The sequence below is a fragment of the Trachinotus anak genome, unplaced genomic scaffold (assembly GCF_046630095.1).
Source record: "Trachinotus anak isolate AG129_WGS33_773 ecotype Australia unplaced genomic scaffold, CSIRO_AGI_Tana_v1 ptg000007l, whole genome shotgun sequence".
NCBI classification, from domain to species: Eukaryota; Metazoa; Chordata; class Actinopteri; order Carangiformes; family Carangidae; genus Trachinotus; species Trachinotus anak.
The window spans coordinates 21,972,587-21,991,829 of record NW_027273858.1 but is presented as its reverse complement, the minus strand read 5'-3'; the positions used below and the strand labels follow the sequence as shown (position 1 = coordinate 21,991,829).

At 40.6% G+C, this 19,243-nt stretch overlaps 1 protein-coding gene across 1 annotated transcript in view; it reads left to right on the top strand.

The window, feature by feature from the left end:
• The window catches only part of b3gat2 (beta-1,3-glucuronyltransferase 2 (glucuronosyltransferase S)), a 66,917-nt gene that overhangs the window by 25,856 nt on the left and 21,818 nt on the right, over nt 1-19,243 (top strand). The window contains exon 2 of the mRNA XM_071481448.1: nt 9,197-9,341. Within this exon, the coding sequence (XP_071337549.1) occupies nt 9,197-9,341 (145 nt within the window). The remainder of the gene's footprint in view (nt 1-9,196; nt 9,342-19,243) is intronic.

Genomic DNA, 19,243 nt, shown 5'->3' with positions numbered 1-19,243 from the left:
TAATCTACGACAGAAACTTGTCTGTGAGATGTAAAAAAGGATCAGTGAAGCAGTTCTCCTCTCAGTGTGGACTGTCTGACTGTCATTTATACACCATGCGTCTGCCTCCACTTTTACCATTCAGGAGATAATTACAATAATCATCACTGTATTTATTTATATAAAAAGCTATCTATGCTGTGCTGGAACTTTGGTGTATAGTGAATTTTATTAAGATGTTTTTTTGGGCATAGATGATCTAGCTTGGCATTTATTATTTGACAGGAAAGGGGCAGAGAAAGGGGGAATGACATGCAGGAAAGAGTCAGGCTGGTTGGGAGTCAAACCGGCGACTCGCCTGCTAAGAGCATCTGCAAGTTTAAGTATCCCCATTCTGAACTGGTTCATGCTTCTTAAACCAACCAAACTAGCCTCCCTGAAAAATCTGAAAATGCAGAGGAATAAGAAGCGAAACATTTAATCTTAAAACCAGTACCTGACTTAAACCAAGCCCGTTCGTTCTGTTTACTATTCTCTTCGTGTCTGTTCTTGTCACATTATTTTGATTTATTTTTCATTGTACCTGCCAACGAGGCAGTGCTGCATAACAGCATGTACTGTATGCTCAGCCAGCCTTTCCTGTATAAATAAAGGTATAACTAGAAGTTTGTCCTACAAACTTTTCTGGTGCCAGCAGTAATCTGCAGATGGTGGCATGAAAATCAGCATGTGCTAAAGCAGTCGCCACTGAGCAGAATAATGCACCATCTGTTGAAACGCTGTCACCCCACAGCTTTGTTTGGCTCCCAGCAAACATTTTGACATTGAGTTGTTGTTGATAAGACAGCGCACAGAAACTTTGAAAATGAGGCAACATCTGTAGTCACACACTTCCTCCAACAGGATCTAAATACAGTATCTTTTTTTATTTTTAGAAAGGTTTTTATGGTAACTTTATTTTTATTATCCTATAAGACCATGTTGTTAATAGTTGTGCTTGATGAAACTGATGCTGAACTTGAACGTCTTCTTATCATCGCTGTCCGTCAAATGTTTGCTCTTTAAGCTGAGGCAAACTTAACTCATCATTTAATGCGATTTTTATCCTCACATCCTATAATGGGAAGATCTGGATGCTTCTGAGAGTGATTAAGGCTAATGACACCCTAGATAGACACACTCCCATTATACACAGATAACTACATAGCCTGGACACAATCCAGTTATAATGGATAAATGAAAGCCATAAAGATGTAGCCTTGTACTGCCAGCCCACAGTTGTTATCACACTCCTTTAATGCAATCTGGAGAAGCACAACAGACATTTGTTTGAGGCAGATGCCGTTTTAACCAGGCTGTAGAGTGGATTATTGATTATCTCACTCCTTCCATCAGATATCACCATGAACTAATATATCTAACTGGTTGAATGCACAACTTGCTGAACTGTTTTCAACTTGAAAAACAGCAGCTTTAAACCACCAAGAAGAGTTTTTGTATCAATTTCAAGCAAAAATGATAATATAATAACAGAATCTTTTGTTTTATGGCCACAGCTGCATTTATCAGATTTTTGTAGGTGAAATGACTGTTTAATGTGAATGGTGTCGCAAAGTTTTAGCATTACCATTTTAGCAGCTCATTGTAAACCGCCTGTTCAGCACCAAACAATAGGCAGACAATGTTAGCACCTGGCTGGTGAACATAGTGGAACATTTAGCAGCCAAAGACCCAGACATTGCTCCCAGGACTTGGTGGAGACAACATTCTGAATAGAAAACTGGACATAGCTTCTGTGAGGTTTCTGAAAAGCAGCTTTGAAGCTCAGAGCGGGCTGCTTGACTATTGTCATCTTGGCAGTGCCTGACTCTGCCTAACTCAGCCATGCTTTGAGTGAATTATGCAGTTGGTGAGTTAAATAAAAATTCACCCCCCGTACAGTTGTCATGATGGAAGAAATTAGCTATAGAGACTGAAATGATTTTTTTTGCACCAGGCTGTAAACATGTTTATTTCTGCTGTAATTTTAATATTCTAACATGGGAGTCTGTGGGGACTGACTCACTTTTGGAGCCAGCCTCAAGTGGCCATTTGAACTGCAGTTTTTTGGGACTTCCATGTTGGCTTCATTTTCCATCCCAGGAGGATGATGCTTAGCGGAGACCAAAACAACAGCAAAAAGGAGAGTGAATATTAAGCACACAAGTCACCAGGAATATGCAAGTGGTGTAAATAGGCAGTTTTCTAACATGTTAGCCATGTCAGCTTTACAAGGCCATATGTCAAATGTGTGGGAGAGGTAGCTTCTTTTCAAGCTTTTGACACTTAAGAGTCATTATATCATCTTAACATTATCCACAGCTCTGACTGATCCACAGTTTCAGATCAAGCTTAGTCGATTCACAGGGGGTGTTTGAACATATCCTACTCTGACAGAACATTCATACTGAACATCTCTGCAACACGTAATGACTGAGCAGCTTTCATCACCAAGAATTAAACCTTCTGAATGTTTATAACACTTGTCATTAAATGTTGTTTTGGTGGATAAAGTCACTGTCAGTGCAAAGTTGATAACAGGTTGACTAAGAAGACATAAGAACGTCAAGTCGCGTTTCACTATCAGGCACAAACAGTAATCCTACCACATTACAACCGAACAGTTTTTTTGATGTGTTAGGATTACATTATACAGTTCTGATCATAGATGTTTGAATTTCCCAAACTTGAATTTAATTTAGCACATTATCATTTCTTTCCTGCTCTTTTCTTACGATATGTTAGATAATCTACTGTAAAGATGTGTGAGAATGTGTTTGGTGCTAAAGTCATCCAGAGAAATTAATCTGCTCTTGATGGAGTTTTATGGAGGTTTTCTTCTTAACAGGGATGAGGCAATAAATTCATCTAGGAAACGTAACCTTCCTAGAGGATATAAACAAGAAATCATCATCAGTATTTTCTTCACTGCAGAGAAAAATATAGATTTTGACTTGGATACTACTTCAATACTTCAGTAAACTGCAAGATGCTTGTAAAAACAATGATAATGCACTTTTACAGAGCTTAAAAATTAGCCTCACTTCTATTCAATTTGTGAAAACCTTTGTGAAGTCTAACCGCTGAAAGACAGATATTACTTACTGGTGTGTTCATGCAAGAAATACAACATATTGTGGTTTAAATGTTCTTTCTAAAAGCAGGCTAAGCAGAAAAAAAATATTCCAAAGCCAAATTCAAATGTTGCTCCTCAAAGTGATAAAGGTTGAGCCCCCTGTAAGTCCAGCCAGAGTTTCTGAATATGTTTGCATATCCATAGACTCTGTTTCCATCCTAACTCTCTCTAATAACATGTCAAATCGTACTGAGCTTTGAGGCGCAGCATTCAAACCTGGAGATCCTTAGCAGTCAAACTAGGACTTAAGCACTAAGCCAAAATAACGATCGTACTCCAGGAATGATCTGGGAACGACCAACACGCAGAGTCAGCTTCTCTTTCTTCCTCTTCTCCCTCCTCTTCTTTTCATTTGTGTTTTTACAAAGCAGAGGAGCCGGGGCCTTTTAAAAATGTCCCGAGAGAGAAAGGCAGACAGCAGCAAAAGAGGAACGAGGGGGAAGGGTTTTAGCGTCACACAGGCAAATTCAAGGGGCCGTGGTATTAACGGGGAAAGGGCTTCAAAGCACCTGCCGTCGTTCAGGGACTGGGGCAGGAGAGAGGTGGAAGGGTGCGGGCGGGGCAGAAAAGATGAAATGAACGGGAAGAAAGAGGCGAAGGGAAGAGGAAGACACTCATTGTTCTTCTCAAGGTGGAAGTGAGGTCAAACACTATCTAAATGTTAATGTTATCCACCTCCCTTTGTTCTGTTAAATCTAAAGATGAAGTGACCGCACGCCATCTTAATTTATTGGAAGATGGATAAGTTACAGTTATTATCTCTGACAGTTTGATATAAATAAAAATCATTTCCTGTTCTTTATCTCATTGCTGTGGCACATCAGGGATTCAGGCTCATGAAAGCTTTTACTGCTGGTCGGATCTCGTCTTTGCTCTGGTGCACTGGCAGAGACATGTTTTATATTTAGAGTTTGAATTTACAAGAAGAAGTGAATAGTTAGCAGATAGCAAGTAGCACAAAGGAATCATTAACATTTTGGGAAACACAATATGTGGCTCAAAGTAGATACTTCAGTCAGTACACGCACGTAGCACACGGTGTGCAAGTACACTCACTGGTGTAGGCCGTAAAGTCCGACGGGGCAGTGATGCCAGCAGGATTATATTTCATAGTACGCACGAAAACCACCCATTCACTTGTAGGCTACTTTTAGGTTTCCTACATGTGCACAAATGTCCGCTCATCAAGCAAGTAAGCGAGCAAGAGAGAGAGAGAGAAAACTCTTTAGCCTACCACATGCATTTAAAAGACCAACCAACAGGCCTGAAAAACAACAGCCAGCTAGATAATAGGCTACATACTATATTGAATGTCCCAGAGAAACATGCAGTAAAAGCTGGCATCAAGCAGGCAACAGATTCCCTCATTTAGCTAAATATACAAACAAAATCATAAAAAAAATGTATGCAAAGTGCAATGGGGTAGTGTTGTGGGTTGTGTGTGTCTGTGCTGGTGACCTGTCCTCCTTCTTAGGTCACCATTGTCACAAGTAAAAAACATGTTGGTGTTCCCTCCCCTTCTGTAACGTGCCAAGATTGTGACCATTGAGGGTAAGAAATGTCCATCATTTTGCACTCAAATTTTTGAGTGCACTATCCAGGTACTTACAGTGCACTGCATGTTGGCGTACTTGTCAATGTGTACAAACTTCTGCAAACTCAAACTAGCAAGTGTGTGTGAGTATGGAAGTACACAAATTGAAACACAGCAGCACTCTTGCACTTTCTGTCAGAGTGACATGAAAAGATATACACCAGTTTGATGTTAACTTTGGAGCTGGAGCATGGATGTGGTTAGCCTGGGGGCGATATCTAGCTTGGCTCCATCTAGAGTTAAAAAGCAGCCCTGCCCATATTTCTAGAGCTAGAAACAGAAGTGTTAGGCAGATGGAAAAGCTCTTGTTTCCCAAAAATAGACGTATACTGTTATAGTTTATGTACGGGTTAAACAGTTTATTGATGTTCTCTTATGATCTTTATGCTCTTAATATGATGTTTTTTTGTTTTTTACTATTTATTGGAAAAATGTAGAGAAGGTATGTGAATGAGCATGTGTGCATGTATGCATTGTGTTTTTTGGGTTTTGCACAGCAAATCTCATTGTACTATCTGGTGGTGGAGCTTTTGAAGTGTGCTTGAAGTCTGCGTTGTAGTTTGCTTAACCTGTGGATTATTGTGAACACAAAGTGCTCCACATTTGCTTCGCCTTTTGCCATTATATCTATGTCCTGTTGCAGACAGATCACATGTTATTGCACTGGGATGCTTGAAAAAACAAAGATGAAACCATGATAATGACAGTGTCCACTTTGAGCACAGAGAGGAGGAAAGAACCAAACACGTAAAGAGCTGAAACCAGCAAATAGCCACTATGACACAGTCCAGTCATGTATTAGGTTTTGACCTAGTCTTGTTTTTTTCTCTCTGGAGAGAGCATAGCTAGCTGTTTCCCCTGCCTCTAGTCTAGTCTTAGTTAGGCTGACCATTGCCTGACTCCAGCTCTGTTGTTAAAGCACAACTACTCCTTTAACAGGTTAATATTTCTACACTATCATTCCTTCAATTTGAATATTAATGTTTTGATACAAGCACAGTTTGTAATAAAAGTAAGACAAGACAGATGATTCCTGTAACTTACGTTTTAGACAAATCATGTTATAAAGGTGTAATGGTGTAACCTGATTTAGTAAATCACTAGTTTAAAAAAGATAACGAGACCCCAGGAAGGACTTTATATTCAATCTTTGTAATGGCTTTATGAAAATCTGCAACACTGCTCCAGCTCCATATTAATACAAAGACATGAGATTGATATTGTTCCTGTCACCTCACTCTCAGAAAGGACACAGAGCACAAATTCAAGAGAAACATTTGTCACTTGCCCTTTGCAAACCTGTCACAATCCCTGAAGGCAGAATGTGTCAATTTCATTTAATAAAGCTGGTTCAATGAAAGTCAGCTTCCGTTTTCCATAAATGTAGCTTGAAGTCAAACTGCCAATTCAGAATAAAATGCAGAGGAAATAAGCAGAGTCACAGTTCTCTTCTGTGGATTCAGTCTGTCTCAGTGCCTTCTTGCAATCTCAGACTGGTTTGATGATGTGGAGATCAGGGCTTTATGGGGGCCAGATTGTATGTTGCACAAGTCCCTGTTCTTCTTGATGCTAAAGATCCAGTTCTTTATGACTAGTTCTGATCTTTGGAGTTGATGTCATGCTCATCAGACTCCTCCCTGATTGTATAGTGTGACGGATAACAATCAAAACAGCCCAAAAGTGCCCAAAATGTTTGCACAGTATTTTATGTCTTTCTGTTACGTCAGGGTTTAGCGCTGCTGGTGATTGATGTTCAATATCTAAGAGAATTGAAACATTTATCCTACGACAACATGACCCTCCAGCTATGCCCTTTGGTGGCCATGTTGGAATGTCACACCAACTGTAAGCAACTAACTACATCTCTAAAAGTGGGACATAGCTGTATAAATAGAAGAAGAAAACAAACATTTTCCTATTACAGCTATGCCTTAAACTAATCATACTGACATGCTACACAACATTAGCTCAGATAGCTTCTCCACAATTCAACTGTTAAGTTCATTTTACAGAAACCAAAATGCTGGTGACTCTCTACCCTTGAAGTGGTCGTAAAGTCCGAATGTCTGTCTATTCCTTAATTATTTACATTCATTTGGTTCATTAGGATCAACCCAATCAAGGGAACCACAGGGGTTTTTCATAAAAGTAATACGAGTTATGAATATTATCATGTGAAGTCCATTGCAGATTGACCTATCACTTTACTGTTGGACTGACTGACTGATCTGCTAGCTTAAACTTAATTCACCCGGTACCTTCTACACAAACACATGCGGCTGTGGGGGCTTCAGGCCTTCTGTCCCGGTTATGAAGTCCTAAACAAGGAATGGGTTAGCTAATGCTAGGCAACAACAAAAAGAAAAATCTGATTGGATAAGTCTATTTTTGTGGTTTTATGACAGTAACTATTTAATTTCTGAAGCAAACTTGATTGAAAATTAGGCTAAAATTACAATAAGAAGAGAATAATTATTAAATGTATGTAATTAAATATAAAATTCAAAATACTGATATGTTTGAAAGCCTAATAGGCCCTGAAGATTCCCCACTGGTGTTGTCTAATGCATTTTTATATATGTGATATTTTTGTCATGAGCCTTCATCATACTTGAAATTCACAGCATGGACATGTTGATGATGTAATAACTGTGTCAGATATTTGCGATTTGGCTTGTGTGTTTTGAAATCTGGTACTGCTTTGTGATTGGTTGTTATACACAGGAGGCAAGATGTGCTGCCAACAGTATGTGGGATTTCTACACGTTTCTTTACCTTCGTATAGTTAACATATCTGCCAGAGGCTTGTGGTGCAGTCAGTGGTAACTTGTAGTGTGTTAATTTCTACAATGTTTTACATCTGCCCTGTCATTGAGTTCTAGCAAGGCTCAACACATATTTTGCTAGAGGCAGACAACATTTAATTAAGCTGTCAATGGCAGATTGACAGTTCTCCCCATCACTAATACATCAACATTAACCTTTCCTACACCTGAGTGGGCAAAACACACTACTCGCTGGGATGTCATTAGTTTTCTTTACATTTATTAAGTCAGAAAAATGTGTTAGAAATTCTTATCATACTCTTATTTTTCTATGCCATGTTACACACTATTCTTTGCACCCAACTGGGTCTCCCACATTTTTCCACAGTTGCCAGGACATTTGGACTAGAACTGTAAATCCTTTTCATATATAGTGCTATATATACACTTGGTTTCCCGTGGCTTTAAAAGCTAGAACTCAGTGTGATGTCTGGGCACAGTAATGCAGTGCTGCTTACTGATTTGGTTTTGTTCTGTTGTTTTGTCATGAGCGACCTGCTGGAGGCTGTTTGGGTGAGCGATGAGGAGCAGTGTCTGAGTGAATGGGCTTCAGGGTGGCCTGCATTGGAAAATAGCATCACACACACATATACACACACGCACACACACACACACACGCACACACACACACACACACACACACACACATACATGCATCCACACACACACAACGTCCAGATACAGATGTCTCATACTGCAACACAAAAACTCAGCTGTCGTCACACAGTCCATCCTCTCTCTCCCCCTCTCTCTCTTTGTCTTTTATCTTGCTGTCTCTGTCTTATTTCCCGTTGCACTGCTTCTGGCTATGTGCAAATTCATTCACTGTGAAAATGGAAGGCAGCATCGCACCGCACAATTTCATTTAGTTCTATATTCAGTTAGCCACAGATTCTCTGCATGCTGCACTCGCAAACATTTCAGGTGAATATTAGACATCTCCAGTCACTCACGCAAACTGACACACAAGTCAGTCATTTGAGGATCAGTGGTACAAGCCTGGTCGCTCACTTTCTCGGGTCTTCTCCTTTATTGCGCCCTCTCAGGGTGGATGTCTCCCTCAGGCTCAGACATCTTGTCTGGTTTGCTTGCAATGTCATTGACGGGAGAAGTGAACGTGGCTCAGCCAGCAGCGAGGCCTTAGATGGCTGTCATTACTACACCAACACACACAGAGGACGACGTTAGAGCAGCTTTGACTCCTGCTGTTTTTTAAATAGCACAACTCTGCTGGATTTTTACACCAAAAACAACTTAATTCACTTTTCAGCTTTTTACTTAACATGGCTGTTGAATGTGGGTCTATCAGTCATCTTAAAGTTTGAAAGATGAAGGTTCTGTAAATGATCGTCACTGTCACTCTGATACGTACAGTATGACAAATGACAGGCACACAGAGAGAGAGAGACATTAAAGGATGGAGCCAGTAAAAATATGCAAAACTAATGAATGTTCTGACGGTCGACCAGCCGACTGGGAATTGAGTCGGTAGTTGTTGTTTGCTGCTGTGTTATTGTTTCAAATCTCATTTACAGAACTTTTAAGTTTGTATTGAACATCAGCTCTGGTGATTGTAGTTGTGTTATTGTGGTGTTTCTGAACAAACCTTCCTCCTCTTCGCAGATGCGCAGCACTCGAGGTGTGTCAGTTTGGCCTGTGGGATTTGTGGGTGGCAGAACGTACGAGCGCCCCCTGGTGTCTGAGGGTAAAGTTGTGGGCTGGTACACCGGCTGGAGACCGGACAGACCCTTCGCTACTGACATGGCAGGTAAGGAGCAGTTCACACGTTTACTAAAGTACAGGTACTTAGACACAAATCACAACTATGATGACATTGACTAAAGCTTTATCTTCTGACTGAGCTCATTCATGCTCCACAGAGGATGGAACATCACTTTTTTGGACACTCCGTAAACTTACTTGTAGTACCACACCCATAGCAAAATATCAGTTTTATAGAATCTGTTATAGTCTAATATGCAGATTTCCATGAAGATCAATGAGGACATTCTTGCTCTGATTTGGATGAAATCTCTTTCAGGGTCAGATGAAAGACTGTTGTCTCATGGGAAATGTAGTATCCAACTTTTGACCTAAAGGTCTTGATATCTCGATGACAGTTCTGCTTTATGGTCACAGTCAAAATAAATAGAAATTTTTGACAACAGGAAAACATAACCAGATACTTGAGTCATACTCGAAGAAAATGAAATCATTTCACTCACGAGCAGATTTTCTTCTCTTCTTTACAATAATGCTACATCTGCACTGACATGTTTTAGTTCTAAAAGCTTTGTTGCATTTGCACATGGCGTCCACACTCCTCTGGAGTTTTTTGACCTCTAAAACTGAGATTTTTGGAAACACTACTGGACCCGTTTTAGTTTGAAAACTCTGGGGTTGGGTTGTAGGGTTGAAGGGCAGAAATGGAGACTTTTGGAAACGATGCGTCTGACATCCACCTCGCCTCCGGGCTGAATGCAATATGGATAACAAAATACAAGCATTGTGGAGACTGTTGTCTTTGTTAGAGGCTGTTGTGCAAATAAATTAAAAGCAGAGTTTGTACAGTTTAGGAAATAGAGGTGAAATTTACATTTTGATTCCTCTTTTTAAATTAGTCATGTTGTGGAAACAGTTAACAATTTTTTTTTTTTTTTTTTTGATCAGTTCATTGATTACAGAACAGTTCGGCCTGCTGCTGTTCATCAGAGTAGAGGACAAAGAGAAAACTTTAAGCAGAGCTCAAAGCAGAACACAGCTTTTCTATTGAGTTTCTGTTTTTTCATGGATTAATTTGCCATCAAATGAGATCTGATCTTTCCAGTTCAATGTTCTGACTGTTACTCCTCCACATACACACTCTAGCACTCCTGTGCTACTTTGCTCGATTGTTTATTCCTGAGATGAATCACAAACCAAGATTGCAGAGTCTTGTTGAATAAAACTGCTCTGAGGAGAGACAGACTGGATGAAACAGAACAGGAGCCCAGTGGAGTGAAAATCAAAGTCTAAGGCATCAGGACACTCACTGGTTTCAAGTGTTGAGCACAAATAACATAAACAGTAATAATCTAACATATAACAGTGACTTTATCTATATTAAATGGCTTAGACACTTTTTAAATAATAGTTTTAACCTCCTGTGATGATTTCACTTGATGTTTTCTTTCTAAAATAACCAGAGGGTTTGTGTCTCAGTGTTGCAGCTTAGATTCATAAGAAAGTCACTTTATCTACTTTCAACAGCTGGAAGCCCAAACGCTTCTATAATGTGTGTGACTGGAACATTTGACCTAATCGTAGATATGTTCTATTACCTGATTATTTTTTCCAGCATTTCCTCAAATTCACTTTGAGGAAAATACATTATGCTGCTTATCACAAATATTTTCCATTTGATGTTTCAAGCACATTTTGAACTGACACTAAAAACAAACATTTTAGTTAAGTTCTTCATCTTGGCAAAGGCAACAAAGAGGAGTCAGCAGAGATGAATCAGAAGAATCAATCAGATTGTTTTGGTCATGCTTCTCTTTTATTTTCTGCTGGGCAGATGCTCCTGTCATCCATCACAACCAGACAGGCCAATAAACATATAAAGTACACCTGACAAAAAAAAAATCCAAATGCTGCATGTAGACGGAGGAAACAATTAAATCTCAATGCCAGATTAGGAGAGAGGCAGCAATAATGTGTCAGAGTTACAGGTTTTCCATTGAGACGGTCCACAGCAGAAAGACGACAGCACTGGCACCCCTTGTTACAGTGGAAATAATTACTATCCACACAAGCACAAGGCAGAAGTAGTGTGAAGTTGTCATAGTGCTGCCAGTACTTATTAGAGGAGGTCACAGTGGATGGTTGGGCCCACAAAGTGGCGACTGTTAGTTGCGTCCCGTCTCCTTCCACCAGCTGACACTGGCTTCCTGCCTGAACTTAACCAAACCTTAAAGGCGCAGTTCAACACTCTGCACCTACTTTTCAAAAGTGAAGTGAAGATCGATTGAGCTCTCACATCTGTCGGATAAGGACGGAGCTGGAGTCAGGACAAGGTTAGCCTAGCTTAATCAGCTAGCTCTTTCCAAAGTGGAGAAATACACCTGTGTATACCTCTAATGCTCAGTAATGAACAGTTCATCTCATTAATTTCATTTGTGGTTTTAAAGGGAGTTCACACGCTGCAACAGACGCAGTGACTTCCTGGATGTGAGGCTGAAACAGTGCAGATGCTGCACAGATTAACTGAGCAGAGGGATAAAGAAAGAATTGCACCACTGCCCTTTATAAACCACAAGTTGTTGCTTTTACATCACTGCTTTGATCCGGGTTTAAGCTCCAGCTCCATACTTCTGTTTATCTCTCAGAAAGAAAAATGAATTTTCTAAAATATTAAACTGACCTTTATCTAACACTTAAATACACTAAACCAAAGGCTTTTTACAATGAGTGGATTTCCCAGATTGCTGAACTTTTCTTGGTGGCAGATCAGAAAGAACAGTCCTGTGCAGGAGACACTGACAAACAAACAAATGTCACCCTGATGACTGGAGCACTGAATCAGACAAAGCCCTGATGGGCTGAGCTGCACAAAAGTGACAAACGACCTGTTTTTGTCGTTCACTTTGTTGTCTCCGTTGATTATGTTACTTTGTTCATGGAAACACAAACTAACTTTGTTTTTCTGGCTTTCTTAAAATTCAAATGGAGAACCTCTCCTCTCCGGCTGGACATAAAGAAACAAAACCACATCGTGACAGTCCACCATGACAGAAAACACCACCTCCAGGTTGATCTCGTAGTTATTATCGTCCTAATGGAGAATAAAGACTCAGCAAACTTCTCCATCAATCTATTTACATCTTCATGTCTCCTGTGAAAAACTCCAATCAGCAGTGATCAGCACTCAAGTTCCCAGTGACCTCAGAGAAAATAATTCATCACACTGACCAAATAACAACAGCCTGTCAGTCACCACTCATACACACTACACACACACACACACACACACACACAGTGTATTTAGAATCTGCTGGAGTAATAATATTAAATGTGTCTTAGCAGAGGCTTTCAAATCGAGATCTGCTTATATTACAAGGACAATAATACTCACAACACAACTATATACACAAACATGCTACACAGACTCACAACACGACCAAATCTACAAACGCACTGGAAATATTTACTACACAACCAAATACACAAACACGCTGGAAAGGCTGGGAGACACTTTATGACCTTTGCAGCACAGAACAACAAGTGCACACGGATGCATCTTAATGTATCCCAGTGTGTCCCAGCCTGGTTCATCACTTTTTTGTGTCTCCTGGAGACACTTCCATTGTGTTGTGAGTCTTTTCATGTGTTGTCAGACTGATGAAGATGTTTGTTAAGTCGCAGTGCTTTGAGCTGTCAGGGCCACCGTACTCATATCATCCCAAACACATGTGTGGAGACAGCTGAGGGCACTGCAGCGGAGCACACATGCATACACTCACAGTCTCTCTCTCGCTCACTCACACACACACACATACACACGCAGACACACATGCACAGGTCTGCCCTCGGGATTAGTGTTAATTAAACCACAATTACAAGAGTGAGCGTCTCTTTCTCTCTCCTCCACCTTTCTCCTGCTCTACCACGGCCAAGATCCCCCCACCCATCCTCCTCCCAACCATCCTGTTCCACCTAATCTCACTCACACACACAAACACAAACATACACATGAGCACACACACATGAGCACACACATACATGCTGTAATTATCAGCCTTACTTTTACTCTGCTCCATATAATTACACTGTCAATTTGCAGCGCTAAGATTTACAGCCGTGGCTGTTTTACGAAGCATTTCTTACTTTATATTCTCCAAGAACAACAATAGCTGCGCCGAGCGAACGCCCCAAACTTTATTCACTCTTAAATTATTATTCATAGGATTTACAATAGTGTGTCTGCAGCGCTGCTGAGTGAGTGCTAGTGCGTGTCCTAATAGTATTGTGTTATACAGCGCCGTATTGTTAGCAGTCCACTAAAGCCTCCCATCTACTGCTCTGTCTCATTTAGCCAGACACAAAGGAGCCTGGACAATGATGGTGTGGAGTACTATTCACCTCACTGTGTGTGTCTGTAATTATGCACATTTGCACACACACACACACGCATCTGTTGGAAACACGCGCAAAGCACGCACCTGCCAGCACTTGAGCGGATGCTGAGAAGACAGGATACATGTTTCAGGACACAGACACACACCAGAGACACAACTTCCAACAAGCACATTACAGGGCAACTGAATGTATGCTCACACATAGTAAACACAAAAACACAAGGTGTATGCACTCACAGACACACAACACTAAGATGGTTTTATGCCTGTTGAAGTGGTACTTGTGCCTTGGGAGTGTTCCCTGAGAGGGGGACATGAAAGTGTTTAACCTCCAGCAGCCCGAGTGTTTACACCCGGCTCCTGAGATGGTGAGATGAGAGCAGCAGAGAGGAGGAGGAGAGAGGCGGTGTGCAGGAGTGGTTAAAGACAAAGCTGAGAGCCTTCCTCCTGCACTGGAGTGGAGTATTGTAGTGAGAGCTGAGCTGAATAAAACCTGTGATATTCGTGGTGATAAAATATGAATTTCACAGCAAGAGGCTGAGTGTTGCAGATCAGGTTCCAATTCAGTCAGTTTTAGCAGTTAATGTGCGTTTAATATGCTGGTTTAGCTCGTGTGACGCTCTGGAGGCAAGGTTGACACAGATTGTCCTTGAGCTCACAAACCCGCCCCCCCAGCAGGGACGTACAATTTCTGATGGGGACTGGTGCATGCAGATATAGAACGTGCAGATATGTTCATATGGATGTATCATATATCAGTGGGGTCCCCAGGGGTCCTTGAGGGGGCTCCTAGCAAAAATGGGAATCATTTATTTTCACTGTAATTCCATCCGTAAGTAACACGTTGACAGGATGGATGAATATTTTGGTGTGTTTGGTTAGTTGTCTTTCAAACACTCTCTGGAATAAAACATCTAGATGGGGGTCGGAGGTTGAATTTGTGTCAGTTTAGGGAACCACTGTCATGTGTCAGCAGAGGTGGACACAGCTCACAGCTCCATTACTTAAGTATACTACAGTATAGATACTCCTGGTCAAATATTACTCCAATACAAGTGAAAGTTGCTCAGTTAAAGTTGTACTCGATTTAAAGTACTGGTGTACTTGCTTAAGTATTCAGAAATACTTTTTTAATGTCAATACATCGTTGTATTGTTTCACATTTACATTTGACTCTGAAACCACCTCCTGACTGACTGACTGTGGAACCTGTAGAATAACAAGCTTGTAGAATATAATACAAACACCGTAGAAATGGCCTTAAGTTATTTGGCCAACCACAGCATAAAAACAGAAGCTACTACAAGCTGCCTGTTTAAAAGTTTATCTGGAATTGAACATATCTCAACATGTTTTCCCAGAGTTGGACAGTGAATTTTTTTAGGGAGTGATGGAGTTTGGTCAGCTTTCGTGGAGAAGGTGCAGAACTACAAAACTGATAACAGGACATGGTACAGTTTATTATAAAAGCCAGTTTTTGTCCGAGTTCAAGAACGAACTTTAAAACTCAACAAGAAGAAGATCCAGTCGGCTGTGGGCAGACAAAGAGCTGGTGTTAATGTTTGATGTGGATAAAGCAGGAGTTTGTCTGCACTGATCTATAAATGAACATGAGTGATTCTTACAGTATCTGTTGTCCATAGCTGCTTTACACTGTATGAAAATCTTCTCCTTCAGTTCATTAAACCCCTGCAGCACCTGAAGGCAGCACGACACGCCTCAGATTTGAGAGCGTGGCGCCGTCACACACGGCTGTTCGCTGTGTTTACCCTGACTGCAAATGACGCCAAAATAACCACACAAGCCACAACTTGGCATTCTGTCTGTTTGTGTAGTAGATGTAGGAATACAGTGGTTATCAATCCCATGAGTCACTTCCTCCTTTCCAACTTTTTTTTTTTTTTTTTTTTTAGCAAATGAAGCACTTGATGTTTTTTCATGTTACTGTGTCAGATTTTAAGATATGATGTGACAATTTATGAGGTGAGATACAATAGAATTAAAACTGAAACAGCGTCAGATTGATGCATTCACATGAATAGATTCATCAGCGTTTTTTAAATTCATTTTTGCCTGTCATCATTGTACAAAGTAAGAAAAACTTCCACCATCCACACAACAACACGATTTCCTGATTTCTGTTTTTTGAGCTGTTGTCATCACCCTTCACTGTGATTGGCACAGCTGTTTCAGAGTGACAACACCAGTGATGTGACTGGAAGAGGTGGGAGTACAGTAAGCCAGTGTCAAGCTTTAAAGGTCCCATATTTTACACTTTTACAGTGTTTTGTTTGAAGTGTCGATCTCCATCAGAAGATCCATTTGTGGTTTTAAGAACCAAAAACCATCTCAGTGTAGTTTTACATCTCCTTCTTCTCTCTGGAGCTCCAGTAGAAAAAAGTCTTTGAGTCACTGTCTGTTTTCTGAGTGATCAAATAAAAATATAGCAGATTTCAAAAACCAAATCCTGCAAAGTTGGATGGTGGGTCCAGGTGGGTGGGTCTTGGGGCGTGGCTGAGGGCAGTGACTGCTTTGTTGTGACATCACAAAGTTCCAAAAGTCCTGACAGCTGGTTTTAAGGCTCAGTTTCTGAATACAGGCTGTGTGCATTTCTCTGTGGACTGAGGCTTTGATACTTTCACAGTATTAATATAGATCCTAGACCTGCTTTATAATCAAAAACACATATGGAAATTCCACAGTCTGCATTGTGCTAATGGCTGTGGCTCAGGAGCTAGAGCGTCTCAGTGGTTAGATCCCCAGCTCCTCCAGTCCACATGTTGAACCCTAAATTGCCCCTGAATGCTGTTACATCAGTGCATGAGTGTGTGCAGGGCTGTGATGTATGAATGTGTGAGTGAATGGGTGAATGTGGCGAGTACTGTAAAAAGCTTTGAGTGGTCAATAAGACTAGAAAAGTGGTATATAAGTGCAGCCCATTTACCACTCCATGTGCTCCAGCATGTTCTCTTTCCTCCTAAAATTCATATTTTAGTATTTTAGTCTCCAGTCATGGATACCAAGTCAAAGTCCAGTCTTATATCAGTGTTGGTCAAGCAAGTCTCAGGTCTTCAAATGTATTATCTATAGCCAGTGTGTTACCTGCAGTAGATTCACATAAGATGAGTGATGTGCTGCTGTGGACGGTGTCAGCAAAAAATACATATTTTAGCCAGTTAAAAAATACCCACAGAAAAAAACTAATGTCAGTTGAAGTGTTCGCTTTATTTAGAATATTTTCACCACTTTACTGTGGAACAACATTTGTCAATTGTTGAACTACTGTATTCCTACACACAAGCACATCTACACTTAGCTCTGTCTGATCCAAACGGTCGACCTGTGGAGTAATAGAGTGCGGGCTGTAGATGAGGTAGTGCGTAGTCATAGTTACAATAGTTCAACGGTTCAGAAAATGTAGTTGCAAAGGAAAGGGCTGTTAGAGAGCAGATGAAGTGGTGAAAATAATGAAAATATAGTGTACATTTCAACTGGTATTAGCTCTTCTCTGTGGACATCTTCTGAAGTGGCTGTGGATGACCCCGTCCACAGCAGCACATCACTCAGTGTCTGCTGCTTCTCTACACTGGGAGCATACTCATCTGAATCCACTGCAGGTAAAACACTGACTATAGGTAAGTACCTCACACAACCCCACGTCACATATCCCCAACTATCACCTTAAGTCAAGTCATGTAACTGAAGCCCCCCACCTCTGGTGACTAGCTATGGTGTATTTATTAATCATCATCAATCATCAATATTCACCTTCACGCAGCCCTTTTGCACTTTTCGCTGCTGCACCTACATGAACCAAAATATCAGGTGTGTCTGGAGATGCTGTCACGGTCAACGAGCCCACCACAGAGCTCTTTGCACTTGTCGTTGCGTTGCTGTCTGTGTTTAAAGGAGCAGCTAAATGAGTTTCCTGCAGTGGATCTGAGTGGAATCACTGCTGTGTTATGTAAACTGATGATGGAGGTCACCTAAAGAGTTAATTTACTTTTATGATCTGGCTTATGATTTTAATGTCACAGCGTTGTGGGTGCTGATCTGCTTTTGCCCTGGAGGTAAACTCTTTTGTTTTTCCTATCTGAATTGGAAATGAACCATGGGCAGGAACAGAGACGGAGGACAAAGGCTGAATAAAGGCAGGAAACAAAAATAAAAATTGGCTCCATGCTCGTGTGTAAACCTGGCAGACAACAGTGTGATCAGTGTGGTTCCCTCAGGCTCAGAGCATCAGGTCACAATGCAAGAAGGTAAATCAATAAAGCACGAGACGTTGTATCACATTTCACTCATTTATTTATTCCTCTTTTCTTCCACATCTGCTCTCTCTTTATTGTTTGTGTGATTGAGACTTTATATAAGTGTAATGTTAAGTTAAATAGTATTATAATGCAACACAACTCAGAAATTTTACCTTTTCTTTCAGTGTTGCAGGGTCCTTCAAATTAAAAAGGTCTATCTGCTCCTTAACCTCCTCGAGCTCAGAACATTTAATCATAATTTCCCACGTGTACGTGAAATATTTTTAGACATAACTTGTCATGGATTTTTGTGCAGAGGGACCTGTGTGAAAATGATGAAGTTCCTCAACCGATGTCAGTTAAGTCAGTGTCGGTCAAGGCTGAAGACTGAGGTCTGGGAGTGTGGAGCCCTGACTCTACACTGATAGTTGTCAATAAATCAAATGGTGCACGACAAACAGGAACTTACATCAGATGAGTTGGTACATTTCATTTTCTAAAATGTAAACAAAAACAAACAAAAACGGGGCTCAAACTGAAGCCCACAGCTGTGGGCAATCTGTGTGTTAGATTTAGTTGCATTTGGAGCAGATTTACTGAGTGAAGCTGTGTTGCTTTAAGTCTTTACTTTGCATCCATACAGATGATATTCTCTGAACCTTTGTTGGAGACCTCTGGGCCAGAGACTCAAAGCTACATAAGCCAGTATCCATTGTGAGTCTGACAGTGTTATGGGAGTGTAAGGCTAAATCGATGAAGCACTTTTTAAAATAACAATCAACAAGTGACTGTCATTGCCACCATGAGGCCACTAATGCCAAGAGCAGATAGAGATCCAATCACTAAGGAGCTGTAGGATTTAAACTCAGGAACTAAGTCCCTTTTGCACAGTCCTCAAGAACCATGAAGACTTGGCAAAATAAACTGATAAGAGATTAAAACAAGTTTCAGTGTTTATACATGAAAAGTCATGAATGGAGAATGCAGTTGTGAAAAAGGAAAGGAGTAAAAACTCCAGAGCACTTGTCTCCAAAGTTAAGACGAGTTTCAGGCTTACGCACATTACGGCAGTGAATTAACTAGAATTAAATAGAATAAATAGTTTAGCTCTGTCTGTTACTGCTCCTCTTGATCTCATCTCACACACTATCTCACTTTTAGACACCTAAGGAAGCTGACAATATACTGTATATATGATTTTGTTTATAACGTTAAGTAAATATTACAAAAATGTTTCACCATGTGTCTGAAGCTGTACACAGGTTGTAGCATCTGTCCAGTGAGTCAGACTGGCTGTGTGG